The sequence below is a fragment of the Carcharodon carcharias genome, chromosome 6, assembly GCF_017639515.1.
Source record: "Carcharodon carcharias isolate sCarCar2 chromosome 6, sCarCar2.pri, whole genome shotgun sequence".
In the NCBI taxonomy this organism is placed as follows: domain Eukaryota; kingdom Metazoa; phylum Chordata; class Chondrichthyes; order Lamniformes; family Lamnidae; genus Carcharodon; species Carcharodon carcharias.
In genome coordinates, this window is record NC_054472.1 from 35609912 (window position 1) to 35637295 (window position 27384).

Sequence of the window (27384 nt, forward strand, 5' to 3'; positions counted from 1 at the left end):
TGAAACTAATAGCCAGAACAAAGTCATGAATATCATGCTTTCAGTTTACCTCTCTGCCTATTTCAAAGCACACCTTTTAGATCATGAGATAAATTTCTTTATACCAAGAAAACAAACCAGTTACAAATACACATTCCAAAATGGTAATACATGAGAGAATTACAAACAATGTTCCATAAGTGAAAGGTCAGAAATCAATTTTTGATTCATGTGATCCTGTCAATTTATTCATTTCATCTTGACTCTAGGAGCCTGCAAAGACATTCACATCTGGATTCTTTTTAAAGCTACTTGAGAAAAGCTTTCTAATCTGTTTCTTCTGAATTTCTCACATTAAGCTTGGAGTCAGCTTATTAAATCTAGGAAGTGCTGAAAGGCTGCCCCTGAATAGTGAAATATTGGATCTCATTTACTTTTCCTCCTCCATCATCTGTGCGCAAGTGACTCTGACATCACTCAGTTTTGTGGGTTCATCTTATTACATGGCTCTGACATTTTCTCTGGTGTAGGAATGACCTTTGGAGGAGGCTTGTACCCAGAAGCAGAGCAACGGCAATTGGTTTTCGGACCTCACATCCTAACAATACTCCTTGCTGCACCGAGAAAATTAATCACTTGTTTGTCTATTTCTAAGTTTTTTATTCATTTATGGGATGTGGGCATTGCTGGCTAGGACAGAATTTGTTGCCCATCCCTAGTTGCATTTGTGAAGGTGGGCGTGTGCTGCCTGCTTGAACTGCTGCAGCCCATATGGTGCAGGTACATCCACAGTGCTGTTAGAGAGGGAGTTCAAAATTTTTGACGCAGCAATAGTGAAGGAACAGAGATATAGCTCCAAGCCAGGATCATGAGTAGCTTGGAAAGGAACTTGCAGGTGGTGGTGCTCCCATTCATCTGCAGCCCTTGTCCCTCTAGGTCCAGTTTTATATTCGCCACTCTGTGGGACACGGCTGAACATACAGGCTCAGATGGCCCTCCCTTCCATGCATTATAAAGGAGATTGTCTGAGATCACGCTCAGTGGGGATAATTGAAATGTTGTAAGTGAACTCAAAGCCCTGTAAGGAGGATGTGGAATCTGATTTCTCGGTCATGGTCGGCTGCTTGATGTAAATCCAAGTGTGACACAGATCTTGTCAGGGCCAGTGTTCACCAGTGAATGTATGTGACAAAGCTCCGCTCTCCTTGCTCCTCTAAGTGGCAGAGCACACAGGTTCAAAGGTAGCTCTGTCAGGGAGGCTGGCAGGCAATGGTCTACATCTCAAGCAGTTCGACAGGATCTACCGCCCTACTGAATCAAACTATCCCTGTGACTGAGAACATGCCTCCTGTCAGCCAACACCCTGTGTTGGATCAAAAGGGCCCACATGTGGGCTGTACTGACCCGATCCTTTAGATCCCCTCAGGTAATGGGGCCATGGCCATGTAGGTGTCCCCTCTTGAGCAATTCAGATGTATGTATGTTAGTTGTCTCTGGTATCCTGTAAACTTTTCTCCATGGTCCAGGCATCCAGTAAAGGCTCAAGCAAGTTCATGGTCTCCTCCTCAGCCACATCCAATTCAATCTCATCTGAGGAGGAGTGCTGCTCCTCCCCTTCATTTTGTTGCAACAGATCACCACGTTCCCTGGCCCCAGTGTGTAGTGCATAGCTGATCACGACTATTTGTGATATCCTCTGTGGAGTGTACTGCAAAGCCCCCCTAGATCAGTCAGGGCAGCAGAAGCGCATTTTGAGCAATGCAATGGTTTGCTGGATGACTTGATTGAAAGGAAAGCAAGAATGTGGAGTTGAGGTTACAGTCAGATCAGCCATAATCTTATTGAATAGCAGAGCAGGCTGAAGGGGCCGAGGGACTGCTCCTGAGTTGTATATTTGTATGATTTCTCTGGTGGTGTGAGCTATATTGTCATTCCACTGTGCTCTGGGGATACTTCAACCAGGTCCTGAGGGAATAACCCTTATCATCCAGGATCCAGCAGGCACCCTGGGCTGGGGCCTCAGAAAGGTCTGGGATCTGCAGGTTGCACAAAATGAATGAATCATGAGGGCTCCCTGGGAAGTGAGCATATTTGTACATTTTCCTTTGATTGTAATTGCAGACCAGTTGCACATTCAAAAAGTAAAAGCCCCTGCAATTCACAAATGCCACTGGCTGTCCCAGGGAGCTCTAATGGCCCCGTGAGTGTAGTCAATGACCCCTTGCACTCTAGGGAAATGAGCAATGGTCCCGAAGCCCTGTGCCCCTGCTGCCTGGCTGTCCTTATCTGTGGAGTACTTTATTAATGCATTTGTAGGTCAGAACAGGACATTGGTCACTTCATTTATGCGCATGTGTGAGGCAGCTTATGATATATCACAAATGTCATCCGTAAAGCCCTGGAAAGCAGCAGTAGCAAATAAATTGAGGGCTGCAGCCACCTTGAGGGTCACTGGTATAGGGTGCCGTTAAATTCACATGGCTGCAGGCCTTTTCCTGCACAAACCCATATATTTCAGTGAGCACTTTCACAGCCGCAGTTGTCTCTGGCACTGCCTCTCTGACATCTGCAGGTAGTTCTTGTCCTGGTGACCCATTGACATGCCAGTGCTCGTCTTCTGATTCATTTCCTTGATGGCTGCATTGAGGGAATGTGGACTTTGCTGGCTAGGCCAGCATTTATTGCCCATCCCCCATTACCTTGGTGAAGGTGGCAGTGAGCTGCCTTCTTGAACAGCTGCAGTCCACATGGTGCAGGTACACCCACAGTGCTGTTAGGGAGGTTGTGCTGCTACTGGCATTGCAGCTTCAGCTGTTGACCATCACGAGCCCTCTTTTGTTGCATCCTCTACTTCTGCTCTCGAGATTGCAGGAATATAGGGTATATGAGACCCATAGGTATTCCACCAATTGAACTGTGTGAAGAAGGCAGACAGTGAGATAAGAATGGGAGTGTCCATAGCTTTCACCCATACAACTGAGGAACAGTGAGATTTTCAACTCCTTCCGTTGTCCACAACCAGAACTTCACCCATTACATATTGAGATCCTTCTACTTGCTTCTGGAGACATTGAAAAAAGGTATATGTCAGGGGTTTGTGACAGAGCCCATTAGCCTCCACCCTCCTCCTGCTACATTCAGGCTTGTCCCCACCACCTTTGACTCTCCCAGTATCACTTTGTGCATTTCAGTTATAACCCTTAAAGATCTCCCATTACCCTGAACCCTTCAAATGGACATGCTATCCCTCCTACCTGAGCCTACACCTATCCCTGTCAACATTCCCCCTCTGATTCTAGACACTCCTAAGATTTGTTAGATCCCTTGTCCCACACAATGAGACCTTTGATTGCTCCAACCTCAGACTGGACCTACCCTCCTACTGAATCAAACTCTCCCTCTGCCAGCCAACCCCGAGTTGACCCACAGGACACATGTAGACATTACTGACCCCATCCTTTATATCTCTCATTTTCATTACTGATCTGTCAAAGGCCTTTGATCCCATCAACCACAAAGCTCTTTGGGAAGTGATCCAGAGACTTGGATTTCCAACAAAATTTGTTACTATTCTGTGACACATGCATGATGGTACGACAGCAACTGTTCTCAGCAATGGATTGGTGACCAAGCCCGTTTGTATCTGTTCTTCACTTACCTGATTCATACTGGTCATGGAGCTCATTCATGACAAGTTCCACAAGGCGTCATGATTAAGTTTCAACTCATCGGGAAGCTTTTCAATCTCAACAGGCTGAGAGCCAAGGTTAAGATGACCTTCAAGCATATCCACAGCCTACAATATGCTGACAACTGTACAGTTGAAGCCCACACTGCAAGCAACATTCAGACCATCCTCAACATCTTCAACTCCAATTACAAAAGGGTTGGTCTCTCACTCAACAGCAGCAAGGCCAAAATCCTCCACCAGTCCTCTCGGAAAAGCACCTACAGCTCCAGCCATTGTTATTTTTTAATTCATTCATGGGATGTGGGCTTCGCTGGCTGGCCAGCATTTATTGCCCATCCCTAGTTGCCTTTGAGAAGATGGTGGAGAGTTGCCTTCTTGAACTGCTGCAGTCCATGTAGTGTATGTACACCCACAGGACTGTTAGCGGGTTCCAGGATTTTGACACAGTGACAGTGAAGGAACAGCGATATATTTCCCAAGACAGGATGGTGAGTGACTTGGAGGGGAACTTCCGGGTGGTGGTGTTCCTATCTATCTGCTGCCCTTGTCCTTCTACTTGGTAGTGGTCCTGGGTTTGGAAGGTGCTGTCGACTGACTCTTAGTGAATTCCTGCAGTGCATCTTGTAGATGGTACACACGGTGGGGGAGGGAGTGAATGTTTGTTGAGGTGGTGCCAGTCAATCGGGTGGCTTTGTCTTGGATGGTGTCAAGCTTCTTGAGTGTTATGGGGGCTGCACTCATCCAGGCAAGTGGAGAGTATTCCATCGCACCCCTGAACTGTGCCTTGTAGATGGTGGACAGGCTTTGGGGAGTTGAGCGGTGAGCTACTCATCACAGGATTCCTAGCCTCTGACTTGCTCTTGTAGCCATGTTATTTATATGGCTAGTCCATATCAGTTTCTGGTCAATGATGGATCATCCACTCGGCACTTCTGGATGAAAATTGTAGCAAATACTTCAGCCTTATCTTTTGCACTGATGTGCTGGGCTCCCCCAGCATTGAGAATGGGGATATTTGTGGAGCCTCCTCCTCCAGTGAGTTGTTTAATTGCCCACCACCATTCATAACTGGATGTGGCAGGACTGCAGAGTTTAGATCTGATCCGTTGGTTGTGGGGTCGCTTAGCTCTAACACTTGCTGCAAGTCCCTGATGGTAAGTCCTGACTTCTGCATGTCACACGCCGTGTTCTGCACCAGCATGTTTTCCCACTGACATGGACTGTAAATTTGACATGGGAGATGATTCCGGCGAGCTGGGCTTACGATGAGAGGCAGATGCATTATAATGAAGTTCCCAATGTCTGGCGGCAGGAAACCTGGCCCATGACTGACAGGGAGAGTGGATGATTGCAAACATGCTTCACAATGGCCTGAAACCAATTTTTGGCCTTCCCGCTGTATTGTCTTGCTCACACCCACTGCCAGCAGGCACGGACAATTCCACCCATAGACTCGTCAGGTAAGCAGAAAAGTAGCAAATTGAATTCATCTGGAGAAGTGAGGCAATGGATTTGGGGAAAGCAAACAAGGCAAGGAAATACACAAATGATAAGATGATGAGATATGTAGTGAGATCTGTGGAGGAACAGAGGCACCCTGAAGGTAGCTTAAGAGGCATAATTTTCTTTAGTAACTGGGATACAAAAGAAGAATGGGGAGGTTATGCTAGGAATTGATAAAACACTTGTTAGGTCACAGCTAGAGTAATGCGTCCAGTTCTGGTCTCCACATTGCAGGGAGGATGTAATTGCACGAGGAGGGGTTGAGAGGAGATTTACAAGGCTGTTCCCAGGAATAGAGAATCTTAACTTTAAGAAAAATTTGGATAGGCTAGGGTTGTTTTTTTGGAAAGGAGGTTGAAGGGAGATGTAATGAATAGAGTGGATAGGAAGGATTTATTTCCTTTGCAGGGAGGTCAATAATCAGGGCACGTAGATTTAAAGTAATTGGTAAAAGGGTTAGAAAGTTGAGAATTTTTTTTTGCCCGAAGCATGGCTACGGTCTAGAGCTCCCTGCCTGAAACAATAATGTAGGCAGGAACCCTCACCACATTTAAAAAGTATTTGGAATACATTTGAAGTTTCAAACCTTAGAGGGCTACAAACCAAGAGCTAGAAACTGGTAGTAGGCTGGACGGTGCTCTCAAAAATTTACAGCACAGAAGTAGTGTTAGCTACAATTCATACCTGGCACCATCCCCGTCAATCTGCATTGGCCTCAATATCCTTCCTGTGGTGCACATCTCAAAACTGAGGTGGCTTAGTACTTATGTGTTGGAACCACAACTATTTCTAATTTGCATCAAAATTTAGATTCAGAAACTCAACGCAAATTGGTTAGATTTGCCCATGTCTAGATGGGACGATGTTATTAAAAGGTAGTCGTCCAGAAATTACAGAAGAAAAAAATAATGCAAAGAAATGCAATGTATTGCACATAGGAAGTGGGGCAGGTGTGAAATCAAAATTCAGCTGATTATTAACCACTGGCTGTTCGAGTCCTGTAAAAAAGGCTAAGGGATGAATTTTCCTATCAATGACTGGTGGCGCTGATCGGGTTTGCGCTCGCTCCTGCCCATCCCCGCACAACCCCCCCCAACAGGGGGAAAATTCTTCCCGAAAAGAATTTTATATCTAACTATAATTCTATAATTAATGCAAACAAATGCAAAGTTTTGCACATAGGAAGTGGGGCAGGTGTGAAATAAAATTCAGCTGGTCATTAACCACTGGGTGTTCTTAGGACTGTATCAGCAAAGCAGTATGGACTAACATTGGAATTGAGGTATTTTAATAAAAGGCTGAGAAATTTATATCTAGTGGATCAAAAACTTGCATTCCTATTATTTTCAAACAGAAATTCCACATTTGGAGGTTTAAGCTTTTAACTGCAGCCATTTTACCACACCATTTACAAAATGGAAACCAAAAGTAACTGGTATAATAATTCACAAGAACATTTGAGCAATATGAGTGTTTAAGAACAAAATGTAGTCTTACAGTTAAGCAATAAAGAGATTAAACCAGATTCTCTAATATTTACAGCTTGATTTCACAATACTGTATCTACTTCATAACACATTACATACATGTATGAAGATATTATCACTGGATAATTAAACAAATTCAGTTGGATGTACAGTTTTAGAAATCACTTCAGCAATTTTATCATTCCAGTGCAATTTTCACTTCAAAGAAGATATTTCATGGAAGTAGGCACCAAGCACCTTGATTCCCTGAATATAATTGGTCCTGTTGGAGAAACAACAATAAGTTAAAAAAAATCTATGAATTGAAGTCTCCATCATGGCATCATTCCTCCCTATCCCTAGTCATATTCTCCAGCTTGAAAACCACCCCTCAAACGCTGTGTTCCTCTTATGGATTCTGCCTGTCTGTGTCTCATCATTGGCAGCAGTGCCTTCTGCGCCTAGCCCCCAATGCTCCAATTCTCTCTTTAAAACCCTCTTCTTCCTTAAAACCAACCTCTTTGACCAAACTTTTGGTCACCCCTAATTTGGCTCAGTGCTCATTTTTTAATTGCTGCTTAGTCAAATGCATTTTTACAGGTTAAAAGGTGCTACATAAATCTAAATGCTTGTTGTATGACTGTCAGAGTATTATGCCAAATATTAGTGGAAGTGCTGGAAGAGTTTAAAAAATCTGAATGGGCACATTTAAAAATAGAATAAGATACAAATACACACCAATAGTTATTTTATCAAGCTGCATTTTGATGATTTGTGCTTGGTTACATTGTTGTGTTTATAAGGTGAAGCTAGATGAGTACATCGGGGAAAGGAATGGAAGGGCATGCTGACAGGTTTTGATGAAGGATGGCATAAACACCAGCATCAACCAGTTGGGCCGAAAGTCCTGTTTGTGGTGTAAATTCTACATTATACTTTTATTATACAGATATATTCCGAACTTAAGCTTAAAGCACAGGATTCTCATTTTGAGAACAGAGATTCTGACCGGATATCAACCTGCTGTCACTTAGTTCTTCTAACTAAGTATTTTGACTGTCTGCAGAGTACAGCAGAGGCATCACAGGTGCACTCAATACAATGAGCTGCAAAACGTGAATTGATCCCTCAAAAGAGAAAAACTGTCTATATCCTCCTTGTGATGGTAGATGGATCATCAGGAGAGAGGTGAGAGGGAATTAAAAACGTTAAGGGAACGGTGTGCATGTGCATAAATAAAAGGCTAATGGACTAATGGAGCAATAATGCAAACTCTGATTTGCCTCAGTGTCCTGGACTATTGCTGTGGGGGTTGGGGGAGAATAAATATATCAATTAATATTCTGCAGGCCTATGGGAACATCATATAAAGACAGGATTAGGCTTCATTCTGTTTTCTCTTCCCAAAAGAGGGTAGCAAAAACCCATGGACCGCAGTCTAACACGAGAGTGCTTTTAGGAAGAAAACCATGGGCAGGAAGAGCTTTAAGAATTATTTCACAGGAATATGGATTAATGTATTATCAGAACAACTCATGAGGACAATGTCTAACCAGAATATTGTCTCTTACCGGTTGATTTTCTCATTCTGTGAATGAGCGCCATCATCTGCAGCTCCAATCGGCAGTAACATAACACTTTTTCCTGTAGCTTCCTGGAATGTCAAGGTAACTGGAATGCTTCCACCTTCTCTGGTCATATCTGGCTCAACTCCAAATACTAAGGAAGAAAAGTTTATACATTTTACATTGAAAACCAGGTTAAAAATACAATGTGATTATATATATATACACACACACAAACTGTAGCATCCATTATTCATGCTCCAATCATCTACTTGAAATTTCACTAGAATAAAGCTTTGCATGAGATATTGCTTTATTGCTCAGATCAACACCTCCAACTTCAAGCCTTAAAAAAAAAGGCAAATTCAACATATTTGTTTTGTCCTCTCCCTCAATTTCTGTATTGCTATAATATAAAAATGTTACATTCCTGATCATCTGTTAGTTCCCATTATTCACCTAGAAGCCTTCTCCATCATGGCAAATAAAAAGCCCACTGTCGCACCATTACCCTACAGCAATTGACAAGTAGAATACTGCAGATGCTGGAAATCGGAAATAAAAACAGGGAATGATGCACACACCGAGCAGGTTATGTCAGCATCTGTGGAGACAGAAACAGAGTTGACATTTCAGGTCTGTGACCTTTCATCAGCACTTGTCTAATTTGCTACCTTGTTCTAACTTCAGTTGTATTTTGCAGCAGCTTGTCTTTAGCAAACACTGTAGGATGTATTTTGTACTTTCCTCTCCTGGTGTGGAGTATCACCCACTAGTAGCAGGTACTGCAGGATTTTTGCAACAAGAAGTGAATGTCTGTGCAAGGCACCCGTTTAAGGGGCCACTTTTCAATCCAATTACACCTGTTTCACCATAGATGCGATTTTTAAAAAAAAAAACTGAATTACCGGTGTTAGTAGAGTGTAAAGGGAAAAAACAAAGAAATGTAATTACAGAGTATGTTGGGCTAAGCTAGATTAGGTGGAGGCAAAACAGTCCCAATTTTACATTTCGAAACATGGATTCAAAAGTTTGCAAGTGCATTAATTTTTGCGGCACGATTTTAAAAGATACAATTATGCTATTCTGTGTTGGCAAGAAGTGGCAGATTAAGACTGGATTTTGAACAATCAGATTTCTCCCATGCATATGAGAGGGGGGTGGAACGAAGCCTCCTGTAGATCAGGACTTCCTAGTGCTTTCCGGTGCAGATAGTACTGCTCTTGGCTGCTGGAATCTTTGCACAGCAGTAATGTGCATTACTACAAAAGATTAGAGGTAATTTACAGGCTTTTATTTACTTATTTTTAAACAGAATAGCGTTTCTGGTCCCATTTGCTAGGTACCAATTTGTCAAATAGTCTAAGTTGCAAGGTTCAGAGGATATTGTGGAGCCTCAAATATTTACCATGAGGGATTAAGGTGAAATTTCAGACGATAATTCAACAACAACTTGTAGTTCACTTGTTTTGCTCCTTTTGCTTTCAGAAAGTAGCTCTTCACGATGCTGCCATTCACATCTCCTCTAGACATTTTTCTATTTGTCCGATTATCATTCCCTTTGGTTTTGCATCAAGTCTTTCATTACTTACTCGTCTTCCACTCTATCACAGATCTTCTCTTTTGTTCTTTTTTCCCCACCCTCCCTCCCTTTCTTTAGAACCTACCACATTTCTAACTACTTATTTCTGATGAAAGGTCGTCAACCCAAAATGTTAACTGTTCCTCCATCCACCGATGCTGTCAGACTTGCTGAATATTTGCAGTTTTTCTCCAGCCTGTATTTCAGTTTTTCAGCTTCCACAGTATTTGGCTCTTGGTATTCGAAAGGATAAAACTCTGGTCCAATAGATTTTATCCACTCTTGTTAAAGTTAGGGAAGTGGTAGCTGAGGCACCATTATGCATACATAATTCATTAGGAAAGAGAAAAGTGCCAGATGATTGGCAGGCAGCGAATGTTACTTAAAAAGGGAGACAGGGCAAGTCCAGAAAACGATAGACTAGTTAACTTAATGTCACTAGGAAGACAAAATAATAGAATTTTTATTCAAATGTGCAATAGAAAAACCACTGAGAAACTGAAAATATAATGGACTAGTCAGAATGGAGTTCAAAACAGAAGATCATTCTTAACCATCCTTATTGAGTTGTTTCAAGTAAGAGACAAGGATAACATAGTCAAAGTAATAAATCTGAATTTTCAAAAAATATCTTTGCTAAAGATACTACATACTAGATTCATGACTGAAGTCAGCATGGGAGTCAGGACACAGAATGGTTAGCAAACTGGCTACAAAACAGAAAATAGTCAGGTTTAAGAGCAGCTACACAGACTGAGAAAAGATGGGAAGTGACGTTCCACAGTGACTGGTGCTGGGACCACTGTTGTTCACAATTTACAATGATTTGGATTTGGGAATCAGAAGTACAATTTCTAATTTTGCAGACAGCAAATTGCTTGGGTGAGGAGTGGTGGTTAATTAATGCAAAGGGAAAAATGGCAAAATACAGGACTACATTAATAAACTAAAAGAATGGATGTTTAATTGGCTAAAAGAAATTAATATAGTTTAAGCATGAGGTGGCGCATTTTGATAGGAAAAATAAGATCACATACACCTTGGAAAAGAGTCTAATTAGAGTAGAGAAACAGTGATCCAGGGGCACAGATTCACAAATCACTGAAAGTAATGGTGCAGGTTAATAAAGCAAAAAAAAACCCAACAAACCAAGTATTGGAGTTCATTTCCAGAGAAATAGATGGAAAAGCAGGGAAGTTATGTTAAACTTGTAAAAGAATTTTGGGTCAGGCCACACTTCGGAGTACTATGCAGAGTTCTGGCATTTATATTATAGGGGGGCATAGAGGCATTGGAGAAGGTCCAAAAAGACTCACCAGAATGTTACCAGAATAAGAGGTTATAAGCATTATGAAAGACTGAACAGGCTGGGGCTTTTTCTCTAAGTAGAAGGTTTTTAAATAATGAAAGTACTTGAAAAGGTTTAATTGGGTAGATGTGGAGAAAATGTTTCAACTTGTGGGGTCAACCAAAACAAGAGGCTCTAAATATAAAGAATCACTAACAATCCAAAACGGAATTTGGGAGAAACTTCTTTATCCAAAGAATGGTAAGAATGTGGAATGCGCTTCGACAAGGGATAATGAGGCAAAGAGCACAGACACACTTAAGGGGAAGCTCATTAAACACATGGCTTGTGTTTTTAAAATATGAAGTTTTACAGTTATACAGTTAATCTCAATAAGTCAATCACACTGTCACAAGTTTCATGTTGTTTTGTACTATTACTTAGGTTAATTTTTTTCTGGGATACTAGCGAAATTGAGTTGTGGAGCTGGTATCTGGTAGCAAAGTCAAGGATAGGCTTATATTCACACCAAAGATTTGTTTAAACTTTAGAGCTAATTTGGAATAAGACAATTCACCAGTTTCCTTTCATGTAATTTCTGTTAGTACGATGATCCAATGCATGCAGAATTGTTTTGTAACCCCTTCCACATACATTGCCAGTGTAGACTTGATGGGCCAAATTGCCTCCCTTTGCATTGCAAAGATACTGTAATACATTGAAAAGGGCTCAGCATGGTGGAAGATAACAATCCATACAGATGGAGCACAGATTAGCAAAACTTAAAGCTGTTTTTAAAATTATTTGCAGGCAACTCCTGTTTGTTAATTTCAGTAACTTAATGCAATTACTAGTCTGAAAACGCCTGATCTCGTCTGATCTCGGAAGCTAAGCAGACTCAGGCCTGGTTAGTACTTGGATGGGAGACTGCCTGGGAATACCAGGTGCAGTAGGCTTTAAGCTTGGCCTAAGTAGCCAAGTGGTTACGGTACTGGGTTTGTAACCCCAAGATCAAGAGTTCAAATCTCACAATGGCAAACTATGAAACAACTTAACTTCATCTGAAACAGATGAAAACGGGTTTGTACTCGAAAGAGTTACAATGCACACAGGTTCACAAGCACAATGAATACAAAGAAAGTATTCATGAAAAAGCACTAACACTGTAACCTGAAACTACATCTTTCAGATGCTAATTGCCCAAATTGTTAGATCTGCTTCCCCGCACTGTACCTGGAAATAGGATTTTCAGTACAACTTTAACAATAGGATATGGATGCTTGTGCAGGTATTAGCATGTTAAGGTTGCTTTACAGCATGCAGAATGAGTATTCAAGTCAGATTCCTTCACCAACCTGTTTTCATTGCATTCCTGCCAGCTCTGTAATGAGGATGGTTACAGTCTGCTAGCCAGGCCTTTGTACCATGACCAAAGTATACCTTCAATGTGTTGGGACTCCCATATTCAGCAAAGATTTTTTTGATGTAATCCACTACCTACGTAGCAAATAAAAAAAAAATCAAATGAATAAAAGAGGGAGGGGAAATGAAAGGGAGAAAATAAATCTGGAAAACTGCAATTTCTTATGTTGTGCAAAAGTATCTAATCCCTGATTATTGGTCCAAAATAATCTTTTAATCAGGTTCCACTTTATCACTCAGCATGGGTTTAACAAGGGGAAAAGGAAGAAAGCATATGACCAATGTAACAAAACTACTCAAAAGATATTTCAACAAATACACTATTAAGACAATAAAGGCCATTCACCTCACTGTTGTTTGCGTGACCTGTCGGGGCATATATTGGCTTCCTCATTTCCCTACAAATAAGCAACAGAGCTCAAAAGTAATTCATTGGCTATAATGTACTATAGAGCATCCTTTTTACATTTTTCATTGGGCGGTGATTGCCTGAATTGGATTTGTCGAGTTTGTTGTGGACAGGACATACCCAGTCATATTTTCCATTTCAACTGGTAGACAGCAGAGACAACAGCTTTACTGGAATACTTTGGCTAGGGGTGCTGCTCGTACTGGAGCACATCCAAGCAAAGGTTTTGCTGTAACCAGTACAGTCAACCGCTTTTGATATCACCTCGAGCATGATACTGGGGACCTCAGGAAGAGGCCGAGATGGATCATCTGCTTGGCACTTCTGGAGATGGTTGCAAATGCTTCAGCCTCGTCTTTTGCACAGATAGGCTGGGCTCCCCATTATTGAGGATGGGATGTTTTTGGAACCTCCATCTCTGGGTTAGTAGTTAAATCTTCTCCCACCACTCACAATTGGATGTGCAGGGCTCCAGGTCTGTGACCTAATCTGTTGATTGCAGGATTCTTAGCACTGCTTATATGCTGTTTCTGCTGTAAAGCTATACAAAATGCAAGCTCATCTTTTTAAAAAATATACTGGAACAACAAAGGATTACAAGTACTCTGCCTATCTTTCAAATTTTCTTTCCCAAATTTGAATTTAAAAAAGGCTCCAGTGGATTCAGCTATTGGCAACAAAATACTCCCCCCGCCTCCAGCGCCCCCAGAGTACTGTTTATTATCAGGAAACACCAGGTCTAAGCAACAAATGTGCGATAGAAGGAAGCAGCATACAATTTCTTTCCAGCGAAACAAATACGCTTCAAAATAAATAACATACCATTACTAATGTAACTAATGATATACATCAACTCCTTCAAGATAGAATTTAAATACACCTTTGACTGCAAACTCAGCCCTTCCTCTCTCAGGGAGCTTTGTTCAGCTGTCTCCACATGATGGAAGTGAATAATGGTGTCCTCTATGTTGATACTGCCCATCAGCATGGAGAGAAGATAAATCATTCATGTCCCCAACCAGGGAAACAGCTGTGCACATCACTACAGGACATCTTCAGGCTTTATCCCAATAATTGGATCTAATCCCCAAATTAGACAGTTAAATTACCAACAGCAATCTACCCTTGGGTTTCAGATTACAAGAAGTTACTGGACCTTCACACTTGAACTTGAATCAACTGAATCTCTTGATTGAAACACTGCTATTCAAGCCATGCCTACCCTAGAGTTTTAATTGGAACATTGGAGCAGAAGTAGTCCGTTCTTCCATCCAGCATATTTTTCAAAATTAATTCTTGCCAAATGGGAGTCACTAGCAACATAGGAATAAAGGAACATAGAAGCAGGATTAGGTCATTTGGCCCTTTGAGCCTGCTCTGCCATTCAATATGATCATGGCTGATCTGGTTATGATCTCAGTTCCACTTTCCTGTCTGCCCTCCCCAACAACCCTTGACTTCCTTGTCTATCAAAAAGCTATCTAACTCAGCCCTGAATAAAATTAAAGACCTAATCTCCACTACTTCCTGGAGAAGAGAATTCCACAGATTAATTACACTCAAAAAAATTTCTCCTCATCCCTGTTTTAAAAGGTACATCTCTTATTCTTAAACTACATCCCCTAGTTTTAATCTTCCCCACAAGAGGGAAGATCCTCTAGAATGGTTCCTCTTGTGAGACAATCTAGAACTAGGAGTCACTGTTTAAAAATAAGGGGTCGCCCATTTAAAACAGAGATTAGGCAAAATTTTTTTCCTCAGTGGGTGGTGAGTCTTTGAACTCTCTTCCTGAAAAGGTGGTGAAAGCAGAATCTTTGGATACCTTTGAGGCAGAGACGGATAGATTATTGGTAAGCAACGGAGTGATAGGTTATCAGGGGTAGGCAGGATGCAGATTTGAGGTTAATGTCAGTCATGACCTTATTAAATGGCAGGGCAGGTTTGAGGGGCCAAATGGCCTAATCCTGCTCCATGTTCATATGTTCGTATCCACCCTATCAAGTCCCCTCAAGATCTTATATCTTTCAATAAGATCACCTCTCATTTTTCTAAACACCAATAGGCATAGGCCCAACCTCTGTTCAGAAGATAAACCTTTATCCCAGCAATGAGTTGAGTAAACCTTCTCAGAACTACTTCTAAAGTATGTATATCCTTTTTCAAAAAGATCATTACTGTACACAGTACTCCAGATGTGTGCTCAGCAAGGCCCTGTACAGCTGCAGTAAAACTTCCCTACTTTTATATTCCATTCCACTTGCAATAAATGCCAACATTCCATTTGCCTTCTTAATCACTGCACCTTCTGCACCACCAAATTTTGCAATCTTCCTCCATTTAAATAGTGTACTGCTTTTCTATTTTTCCTACCACATTTACCCACATTGCACTCCATCTGCCAAATTTTTGCCCAGTCACTTAACCTGTCTTTTGCAGACTCTCCACCTCTTCTTGAATACTTACTTTCCTACCTATCTCAGCGTCATCGGCAAATTTAGGTACCATATATTCGGTCCCTTCATCCAAGTCATTGATATAGATTATAAATAGTTGAGGACTCAGTACTGATCCCTGTGGCACTCCACTACACCATATGCTCTTATCTTTGAAAATCTAAATACACCACATCTACTGGTTCACCTTTATCCACCTCGAATGTTACTTTGTCAAAAAACTAATAGATTATAAACACGATTTCCTTTTCACAAAACCATGCTGGCTCTACCTGATCAGATTGTGATTATTTAAATTTCCTGCTTTAACCTCCTTTAGGATGGATTGCAGCAATTGCCCTAAGAGAGATGTTAGGCTAATGGCCAACAGCTTCCTGCTTTCTGTCTCTTTCCTTTCTTGAATAAAAGGTGTGACATGGATGATTTTCAAATCTGCGAGCAAGGCCAGAACTTATTGCCCTTGAGGAGTTGGGGGCAGGTCACATGGTGCAGATGCCACAGTGCTGTTGTGGAGCGAGTTCCAGAATTTTGACCCTGCTATATATCCAAGTGAGGATGGTGAATGACTTAGAGAGAGGAACTCTGAGGTGAGGGTGTTCCCAAGCACCTACTGCCATTGTTGCTCTATTCAAGTAGATCATGGCTGATCAGTGCTTGAACTCCATTTACTTGCCTGCTCTCCATATGGGAACATAGGGACAGTAGGCCATTGATCCATTCCATTCTGTTCCACCATTCAATGAGATCATGGCTGATTTCATATCTCTTGATACCTTACCTAATAAAAATCTATTAACATTAGCCTTGAAAATTTCAATTGACTTATCTGCATCCATCTGGGGTGAAGATAGTTCTAGATTACCATTACTCAGTGCGTAAAGAGCTGCTTCTTGATTGCATTCCAAAATGGCCTGCCTCAATTACAAGATTATGCCCCCTTGTTTGTGATTTCTCCAACAAAGGATGGTTTACTACCTGTCCTCCTTTTTTAATTCTTTAGTCCTTGTATCAATCCAGTGAGTCATGTCTAATTCACTAATCCAACAAAATATTGCCATTTGCCTTTCTCAGATCCAAAATGGATGATAGAACACAACTTCAACTGCTGGACCTTTGCCCACTAATTTAGCCTGTCTATGCCCCTTTATAACATCTTGCTTTCATCCAGACAATCTAATGTGCCTGCTAATTTAGTGCCACCTGCAAACTTGGATATACATCTCAATTCCCTTACCCACGTCATTAATACACATGGTGAAAAGCTAATGCTCCAGTACAGATCCCCAGGAACATCGCTTACCATATCTCATCAGAGAATATTCCTTTAATCTCTTAATATATTTTAATTTCAGTTCATCATCCTATCCTCATTATTAATACTTCTGGCTTCTTCATAAATTCATACATAAGCAAAGTTTCATTTGGCTCAACTTCCATCAGGGCAGGGCAGAATTCCTCAGAACTCCAGAAGAATAATTTGAAAGTAACTTCAATTGTTCACAAATTGCAGGCTGCACAATTTATCTTTTTTGCAAACGATTCAGCAACTGTATGTAGTGTTAAAAAGATAATCTGTTACAAATTGCGGCCTTTTATAAATAGCAAACTGACTCAATAAACTCAAGTATCCAACAGGTTCATTTCAGCCACAGAACTTTTCACTGATTAAAGTAACAACTGCTGCACCAAATTGCTTTTGAAGCACTGAGATCGAGCTCCAACTGTAAAGAAGAACTCAGTCATGCTTTAACTATTTTCCTTATTGTAACGAGGTTGTAAATGCTTGGCAATAGAAATTTGTTTGGCACCCAGGGTCAAGTAGAGCAGAGCCAGTTAGAGTGGAACTCCCTCTGTTCAAAGCTTAAACCTCAGCTTCCCTTTCTCTGAATGGAGATTGGCGATTTGTTGTGCAACTTATGCTACATTACATACATACAAGCATGGCACTGATACAGTCCATGCTGGAGTTTATGCTCCACCTGAGTTTCCTCCCATCTTTTCTCATTTAAATATTCCATTGTAACCATCTATTCCCTTTTCTCTCATATGCTTGTCCAGTTTCCCCTCAAATGTATCTATATTCACTTCAATCACCTCCTTTGGTGGCAAGTTCCACATTCGCGCTACTCTGAATAAAAAGTTTCTTCTGAATTCCCTATTGGATTTCTTGGTGACAGATGACCTTTAGTCATGCTCTTCTCCACAAGAAGAAACATTCACAATCAAAACCTTTCAGAATTTTAAAGATTTATATTAGGTCATCCCTCAGCCTTCTTTTATTCCACCCACCAAGTGGCCTGCAAACCCTTCCTGATATGCATAACCAACCATTTCTGGTATCACCCTTGCAAATCTTCTCTTTATACTTTCCAGTGCCTCTATATACTTCTTACAATGTGGCAACCAGAACTGCAAACAGCACTCTAAGAATAGCTAACCAGGATTCAATGCAGGTTTAGCATAACTTCCCAACTTTTTAGTTCTATCCCTTTAGGAATGAGACCTAATGTTTGGTTGCTTTTTTAAAAAAATAGCTTTGCAGTTCTCTGACACAACTTTTAATGATGGTGTATAAATAAATCCAAGATCCCTTTGTTCCTGTACCCCACCTAGATTGGCACCTTCCAAATAATAAGGGACTTACCCAATCTTCCTACTAAAATGTACTACCTCACATTTATCTGTGGAGAACTTCATTTACCAATTATTTGCCCATTCTGCAAGTTTATTAGTGTCCTCCTGTAATTTGTTGCAGTCCCCCTCAGTATTGACTGTTCCCCACCCCCGCACATGCCACCCCTGCCAATTTGCTATCATGTGCAAGTTTAGAAATTGTGTTTTTGATTTCAAGTCCAAATCATTAATGTAAATTGTGAACAAAAGTAGTGCCAGCAATGATCCTTATGGAACACCACTTCCCATCTGAATAACTGACCTTTATTCCACTTTCTGCTTTGTGTTTGGAAGACAGCTAGTGATTCATTCTGCCACTTAGCCCCCTCCCCTCAACTCCTCATTCCCTGACCTCATTCATTGTCTAATATGCGGCACCTTATCAAAGGTTTTTTTGAAAATCCAGGTAAATTACAACTACTGCATAATCATTGCCTATTCTCTTTGCTACCTCCTCAAAGAATTCAAAAAGGTTGGTCAAGCCAGTTTTCCCTTTTGAAACCCATACTGACTATTCATTATTGTAATTCTCATTTCTACCTAGAAGTAAGTACAAGCAACCCAAGACTTCATTAAGACCCAACCTTATTTAAGTTGGATCAAAGTCCCCTCCTAATTGATCTTGGCTGGTTTTGAACCAGGGTACCTGAGGTTAAAGGGCATACTGCTAACACATTTCAGGTCACCTGGGTTCCAATAATACACCCATAATCAAGCAGTTAATTTTACATTGTGATCAATCTGAGAAATGCTAAAATTACACTCTTGCATTCATCACTGGGTAACTTGATCAGATATATCGACGCAGCTCAGGAGTTGAAAGTACCATGTCTTTTGCATGAGGGCGCTCAGGATGTACAAGTGAATAAGGGGTCCCAAGGAGATTCTATAAAGTGTACAGGGTCTAAGGAGGGTGACTGAGAGGACTAAAACAAATAGCTCTTGTTTCCACAGTAAAAGTTCCGTACCTGCTTCTCAACCACCTCTGGATCCATGTTTGGCACCAACCGAATAGAAAACTTCCCGATAACTTTCCTAGGAATGACTGTTTTAGCTCCTGAACCAGCAAAAGCCCCCTCAATTCCATGTAAAGATAAGGAAGGGTATCTCCATCTGTGCATCAGAATTTGTTGCTGTAAACAATAATCAGACAGGTGCTACAGTTTAACAGAAGTGAGCACCAAAGCTGACAAGATGTTCAACAAGTGTCAAAAGACACCTCACTGACATGGACGTCAACAGATCAGAAATATTTAAGATTAAATGGCATGTTTGTCTGGATTTCAACATATCTTGATGTGGTGTCAAGTTGCAACATCGAATTTTATTCCAAACGACTCAAAATGCTTAATGCTTCCAGCAAAACCCAATGATAGAAATCAACAAGTGCTGCAACATTTGCAATTCAGTATTATTTCCAGCTTTGTTTTAAAAACAGCATTTTGTTTCGTAGGTTTAAACTCAAAGATGGTAGTCACATAAATCTTCAGCCTCAAACTATTTTTAATACTGTCCAATGTGGTTCTGCTATGGAGTTCATTCACTCTGTGAAAAACAATTCTACTTAATTATATATTATGTAACAGCAATTGTTAGCTCAATATCAGCATCAATTTAAATGCAGCAAATAGTGTTTTTTAAACTTTTAAAAAGTCAAGACTTCCAGATGTTAAAAGGGAACTTTCTCAGAAGTTCTTGTGGTTAAGAATCTGCTATTACTCCAAGGGAATCATCTAGGTTGTCATCTTAAACACTTCCACTCTACTAACTGATAGATCTCCATGATGCAAGTTAATGGACTGGATTTTGCATTAGGAATAATAGTAAAGCTGTCAGTGTTCACCATTACTCAGGATTAAATCACCAATTTCTGGTGTCCCCACAGTCAGTTAATCTCCTCCACAGGTTTCACTACATCAGTGCCTTGACAAGGCACTCAGCATTCACACACATGAAGGCTGTGAAGCTGTAGTGCATAAAACGCTAGATACACATTAAACATGCCAGCAAAAAAGTTAGAGATCTGAATGGACAATGTGATTTTTTTTGAAACAGTGTGATAAAGCTTAAATGGCTGCCAAACAGTCTTGTTGACACTGAAAATTTACTATTTCATATGTGGAGTTTCATTCCTTCAGATTTTAATTATTGTTGGAGGTCTAACTAAAGAATTAAATTAAACATGATCTTTACTTATTGCTTATCTAACTCTCACTTAATCCTATTTTTCTTTCCTTCCATTTGCTTTCTGTAGATGATTTTACATTGAATTAAATATTCTAAATTACACTTCCTGGTTTAGACTCTCTGCCTCAATAAGGATTCTTCAATCTGATTGCTTATCCTGTACTCAAAGTTCAAGGTCTCCTGTGGATGGTGTTGTGATGAAATAGTAAGTTCCAGTGCAAAAGCTCAGAGAAATTCTATAGGCAAGTGTAAGTGCCAAAGTGAGTGCTATTTATTTGCAACCTACAAAATCCAGGTCCGAATGAACAACTTTAATGAGTACAATTGTAGACATGTACAGCTGTTTAATGATTGTAGGTTCAGTTCCCTCCAGATTCCCACCCGACAAATTCACATCAAGTGTACTCAAGAGGAAATATGCAATTCAGAAAGATTGCCAGGAAAAGTGTTTTATACCAACATTAAACTGATCACGAGTTTAATTACATATAAACATACCTTAGTGTCATGCAGCAGCTTACAGGCACCAACATCTTTACAATATTCTTCCATATCGAAGTCTATTTTATCATACAATGTCTTTTCCTTCTCTGTGAGTGGTGCCACTGATTCATCAACACCAGGAATGAGAATTTTTCCCTTTCTGTCCACCAACTTGCCTAGTCAAATGGGAATTTTGGTTAGACAGTTGGCGTGTCATGCCTACAAGTCCTGGTACCTCTGTATCAAATAGCATGCAAATCAGCACAACAAAGTTAAGTAAGCAAATGGTCTAAAACTGGGCCTGAAGAGCCTTTGGAATTCATAACAAAGCTGGTTTGCTCTGTAATTAGGCCTTTGAGCACAACAGAGAATCTATATTACTTGTAAAAATATGCCCTTTTGAAAACTTAAAAATGTGGAAAATTCTTGATGTGCCTCATCCCTAAAAACAAACTTCTTTTAGACCCAACTGATTCATATAGCAAAATATGGAATGCATGTTTGTGACTGAAAGAGTAAATTGCTATTTCCAAGGTTATTACTGGTCACAGCTATGAATTAAAGCCAAGGCATCCACCTTAATTCTCTTCAACAGGTGACTGTGCACTTAGTGCTAATCCTCTGGCACTAGGGGCAAGATTCCATGGGCCCAATCTTCCAACGAATGTCAACCACCATTCAATTGCCACTCCACTTTTTTTTGTAAAACCCAGTGCGAGAGCTCGACACTCTCTTGCCCGGACTTTTGAGCTGGGCTTCAGAAATGTGGAGTCCTTCCTCGTTGGGCAGGATCGCTGGGGAAAATCAAGCCACATTTCCATTTTACAGCACTAACTGCAGCATTTTGGCAAGTCTTCATTTACTAACACAGTGAAAAGCTTTGGGACATTTAAATAGCTATCCACTGCATTAGTGAATGAGTGTGAACGAGGTAGGGTGGCAGTTGTATAGTTATACAGGAGTTAGAAAGGGTATCTTTCCCACCCAAGGTTTCCTGCATCACTATTCTGGTAAGTGAGTCAGAACCCTCCAAAGTCTCCAAGCCTAACTCTTGAGTTGGAGATTTTCTTCGGAGGGTTCCAATCACAGCATAATTTGTCCATCAGAAGTTGAAACTTCCCAACAATTCCTACAGAGTCCTTGTGTCGGGGCTTCAGAGGTGTTTCCCAGTGCCTCTGGGGTACAACCATCCGGAAAGCAGATGTGGGCCCAAATCTTTAGCACCGCCTGAGCCAAGTTTGAAGGCTTTACAACTTCATTGCCTAACCTCAGTTTTTGTTAATTTTGTAGAGAACTAGTTACTAATAACATTTTTATTGCATTTTCCTCGGCAGACTGCAGTGGGTTGATGCCAAAAATGAAAGCACACTTAATTTTAATGAAAAAAAGTGCAGTAAACTCAGTAAAATATGTAAATATTTTTAAATTAAACAATAAAGCAACAAATGGAGTTGCAAACTTTCCAGTTGTTGACATTGTGTCCAATGTCAGAACGAAACGAAAACACAATCCAGGATGAGGCCTTGCAGCCTTGGTTCAAACGTGGACAAAAGAGCTGAACTCCAGAGGTGAGGTGAGAGTGACTGCTCTTGACATCAAGGCAGCATTTGACCGAGTGTGGCATCAAGGAGCCCTAGTAAAACTGAAGTCAATGGGAATCAGGTGGAAAATTGTCCACTGGAATGAGTCACATCTAGCACAAAGGAAGATGGTTGTGGCTATTGGAGATCAATCATCTCAGGTGTAGGACATCACTGCAGGAGTTCCTCAGGGTAGAGTCCTAGGCCCATCCATCTTCAGCTGCTTCATCAATGACCTTCGTTCCATCATAAGATCAGAAGCGGGGATGTTCGCTGATGATTGCACAACATTCAGCACCATTCGCGACTCCTCAGATACTGAAGCAGTCCATGTCCAAATGCAGCTAGACCTGGACAATATCCAGGCTTGGGCTGACAAGTGGCAAGTAACATTCACGCCACACAAGTGCCAGGCAATGACCATCTCCAACAAGAGAATTTAACCATCAACCCATTCGATAGTATTACCATTGCAAAATCCCCCGCTATCAATATCTTGGGGGTTAGCATTGACCAGAAATTGAACTGGACTAGTCATATAAATACTGTGGCTATAAGAGCAGGTCAGAGGCTAGGAATCCTGCAGAGTGTAACTCACCTCTTGACTCCCAAAGCCTGTCCACCATCTACAAGGCACAAGTCAAGAGTGTGATGGAATACTCCACACTTGCCTGGATGAGTGCAGCTCAAACACCATAAGAAGCTTGACACTATCCAGGACAAAGCAGCCCACTCAATTGGCACCCCATCCACAAACATTCACTCCCTCCACCATTAATGAACAGTGGCAGCAGTGTGAACCATCTACAAAAAACACTGCAGGAACTCACCAGGCACTCAGGCAGCACCTTCCAAACCCAGGACCACTAGAATCTAGAAGGGCAAGGGCAGCAAATACATGGGAACACCACCACCTGGAAGTTTCTCTCCAAGCCAGTCAACATCCTGACTTGGAAATATATTGCTGTTTCTTCACTAGCATTGGGTTAAAATCCTGGAACTTCCTAACAGCACTGTGGGTGTACCTACACCACAGACTGCAGCGGTTCAAGAAGGCAGCTCACACCATCTTCTCAAGAGCAATTAGGGATGCGCAATAAATGCTGGCCTAGCCAGCAACACCCACATCCCATAAATGAATGAAAAGTCAATTTCTTAAAGGAATAGTGTCCCTAATGTTCCCTTTCTCGTAACGAAAGGATGTCAACATCCTACTTACGTACGGAAACTGGATAAATAAGGACTTTAAAAAATCTGATTGGATATATAAAGAGAATGCATCTCTAAATGACCAGTGTATTTCAGGAATTGAGCTCTTTGGCCCACAGTTGACATAATTCCATCCATTCCACCCTCACCCAATGTTGAGTTCTTTCTTCAACATTTACAATATATGGGCCCCTTTAACTTAAAATTACAAAACTGGATTGAGTCCTGTCAGCCCACTAATCCAGGCATCAGCAATTCATGAGCTCTTACCCAGTAAATATATCAGGTCTGTCATCGCTTCATGTATTGTACCACCAAAGACTCCAGAATGCAGATCCTTATCGGAGCATTCAACCTGAACATTGAAACCATGACATGTTAACATCTGATACGTCAAACTTATACAGCATATTTCCATTCCCTGCTGCTAGGTTACTGCAGCAATGTCTAATATTGCACAATTGTGTATCAAGCTCCAAATCAGTCCTTCACTCTTTTGTTTCTTTACTTATTCCATTACAACCACCCCTCTTTTACTACCCCCTGCACTATTATCACTTTTTTCATTTAATTAATCCTGCCCTCCACCCTACCCTTTAGTCCCTTCTTCCCATAACCCTATTTCTTCCTGCCTCTGTACTTGCATCAGAACCAGAAGTTAGCTCCTAAGCAAGGTCATTGATCTACAGATGATATCTGAACCTGCTGAGTGTTTCCAGCATTTTCAGTTTTTAAAACTTAACAAAGACTCCACTGCATATTGAACCTGGTATTAAAACATTGCAAGGATATATATGAAGCAACACTGAATTTAACAGGCATACAATTCATCTTTAAACATTTAAATAATGAAAGAAAGCCGCCAGGACCATATAAAATGCAAAATAAAAGAAACTACAAGATGTACCTCCACATAGAAGTAGCAGATACCTCGGAGACCATACGTTATACAGGGTTTCTTCTTGCCAAGCCAGTAATTATCGGAAATGCAGACAAAATCCACACCCTTGAAAAAGGTATCTTTGCGAGCATACACCAGGTCATCAAGACCATCTGATCCAGACTCCTCCATTCCTTCAAAGCAGAACTTGATATTAACCGGGATATCCTACAGGAAGGCGACAAGGAATCAGTCACAGTTCGGCTTCTATTTACACAATCTGGCACTTCAAAATGTATTGAATCAGAGTTACAAGGCACCAGAAAAACATCACATTTCGTTATTTACTGGCCCAGTGGTACAGAAAGTGATTAAATTCACATATCAAAGGGAACAAACATGACCAGTCAACAATGCTTAATTAAATACAACACAATGATTTGTATTAACTAATAATTGCATTTAGTAGGTAAAATTTATTGATCAACAAGATTTATTAACCCATATATCAATAATAAAACTAGCAAGAGCTTTGGGCTCTAGTACACAATGTGCTGAAGCACTAATATCGAGTACAATAATAGTACCATTTTCAGTGAACTGCCTTCTACTGCTGCAGAAAGGTGCAAAGCAAAATAAAAAAAACAATCATTGCTTCGCTTGTTGTCAATAAGTTAAAATGTAATTGAGTCACTGATCAACTCTTCAACACAGCTGCTAATCCTTGCAGCTTCATTGAAGGCTTATGGAGCAGTGGTGGAATCCCCCAGGGTTATCCTCATCAGATTCATTCTGTATTCAGAGTTGCAGCACCAATCATACCCAGACTGAATCCTCTTCAGGAGCTTTCCTCACCTCATTTATTTCATTGTAAACCATGGATTCCTCAAACAAACTATAAAGTTCCCAGGCTTCAGCTACAGTCTACGTTGCTCTATCTGCTCTCATCAGGACAGCATTAGGGACACTGTCAACATCCGTAGGCTGGGAGAAATGAAAGCTGGCCAATGTTGCAGCTCAAGGCTGCTGTCAAGGGGCTTCATACCGGAAACATAGGCATGCTGGCTGCGGCAGGATTAAACTTAGTTTGAATCCCCTAATGCTGCAGTCTCCTGAGGTAAGTCCTGTGAAACCGTATCTCACAAGAACATAAGAAATAAGAGCAGTAGACGACCATATGGCCCAGCGAGCCTGCTCTGCCATTCAGTACAACTACAGCTGACATTGGGTTCCAAATCCATTCTCTTGCCTGCTCCCCATATCCCTTACTTCCCCAATACACCAAAAGTCTGTCTACCCTAGCCTTAAGTGTTTTCAACAATGGAGCATTCACAACTGTTTGAGTGAAGTAATTTCTCCTTATCTCAGTCCTTATTTTGCTTTTATCTTAATTTTTCCTCATCTGAGTCCTAAATGATTGGTCCCTTATCCTGAGACTGTGCCCCCATGTTTTAGATTCCCCAACCAATGGAAACGAGCAGGATGAGAGAAAGGAGGGGAGGAAATTGAAGGGGCTAAGGAAAGATCGGGGTTGGGGGTTGGGTGCCGACAGCAACAGAGTTGCATTGTATGTATTCTGAATTTAAAAGTTGAAATGAACATTGTAAAACTGAACTGGAAGGGATCATATTTAAATAGTTCTAGTCTTTATTCAATGAAAACACAAATTTTAATCTAGTAAACTCAGAGCAATGCAGAATTTAGAGCATCAAACCTTTCAGAAAAGGGAAAAAAGTCTCACATTTTATGTCATTAAGCTCATATTCCAATATGTGCCCATACAGCAATCATGATGTCAAAGACCCATCATTAACTTCTGCACCAATTTCAGGAATGTAAGCTCAGCAACTGGCAAGGAAAGACTGTGATTAGCATAAATCTTTGAATAGTTTTTTTGCCTTCCAGAGATAACAGATTACATCATACAGAACAAAAATCTAGTATTAAGGATAAAACTTTTACCTCCTTTAGTTTTTGAAGAGCTTCAATACAGTTCAGCCATGCCAGCACTGGTCCTTTGTCATCGGTGGAACCTCTCCCATATAGTTTTCCTACAAAAGTTTTAAATATTAGAATCCTTCTATTCAGTTTAAATTTGAACATTGTTCAGGTATTGCTACATGTAGCCATGGGCCAATTCATTCAGTAGTTGTGAATTGCGCAATCAGCAGCAAACACTGCCATTTCTGACATTACGGTGGAGAGAAGGTCATTAATGAAGCAGCTGAAGATGGTTGGGCCGAGGACACCACCCTGAGGAACTCCTGCAGTGATGTCCTGGGACTGACTAAAATCATTTTTTATGCTTGGTATAAATCCAGCAAGAGAATTTTCCCTTTGATTCTCACTGACAGAAATTTTACTAGGGCTCCTAGATGCCATACTCATTCACTCTTACCTCACCTCTAGAAATAAGCTTTTTTGTCTGTGTTTGGACTCCAGCTTTAATGAGGTCTGGAACCAAGTATTCCTGGCAGAATCCAAATTGAGTAGGTTATTGGTAAGTGCCGCTTGACAGCACTGCCAATGATCCCTTCCATCAATGCTGGTCATTGACAGTAGACTGATGGGGCAGCAATTGGCTGGAAGAGATTTGTCCAGCTTTTTCTGCGCAGGGAATACCTTTTTCACATTGTCGAGTAGATGCCACAATTGCAGCTATACTGGAATAGCTTGGCTAGAGGCATTCATCACTACAGCTTGGACATTGACGGGACACATAGCCTTTACTGTACTGATATCACAAAGAGCAAATAAAATTGATTTAAGGCTTGCATCTGTGTTGCTGGGCATCTTGGGAGCAGGCTGGGATGGATCATCCACTCAACACTTCTGGGTGAAGATGGTTGTATACGTTTCGACCTTGTCTCCTGCACAGTCCTGCTGGGCTCTGCTATCACTCATGATGGAGTTATTCATGCAGCCTCCTCCTCTCCTTATCATTTAATTGTCCACCACCATCCACAACTAGATGGGGTAGGGCTGTAGAGCTTTGATCTGATTAATCAGGTGTG

At 41.0% G+C, this 27384-nt stretch overlaps 1 protein-coding gene and 1 pseudogene across 6 annotated transcripts in view; one reads left to right on the forward strand and one right to left on the reverse strand.

The window, feature by feature from the left end:
- Positions 1-6444: 6444 nt before the first annotated feature.
- LOC121279111 (cytosolic non-specific dipeptidase-like) overlaps positions 6445-27384 on the reverse strand; it is a 35327-nt gene continuing 14387 nt past the window's right edge. For all 6 annotated transcript variants that reach the window (XM_041190049.1, XM_041190048.1, XM_041190053.1 and 3 more), the window contains 8 exons: positions 26333-26421; positions 24398-24598; positions 23761-23845; positions 20717-20877; positions 19000-19164; positions 12430-12571; positions 8211-8358; positions 6445-6922 (listed from right to left, as the gene is read on the reverse strand). In XM_041190049.1, coding sequence (XP_041045983.1) covers positions 6856-6922; positions 8211-8358; positions 12430-12571; positions 19000-19164; positions 20717-20877; positions 23761-23845; positions 24398-24598; positions 26333-26421 — 1058 coding nt within the window. In that variant the 3' untranslated portion in view covers positions 6445-6855. The remainder of the gene's footprint in view (positions 6923-8210; positions 8359-12429; positions 12572-18999; positions 19165-20716; positions 20878-23760; positions 23846-24397; positions 24599-26332; positions 26422-27384) is intronic.
- LOC121279477 lies at positions 11912-12029 on the forward strand (annotated as a pseudogene).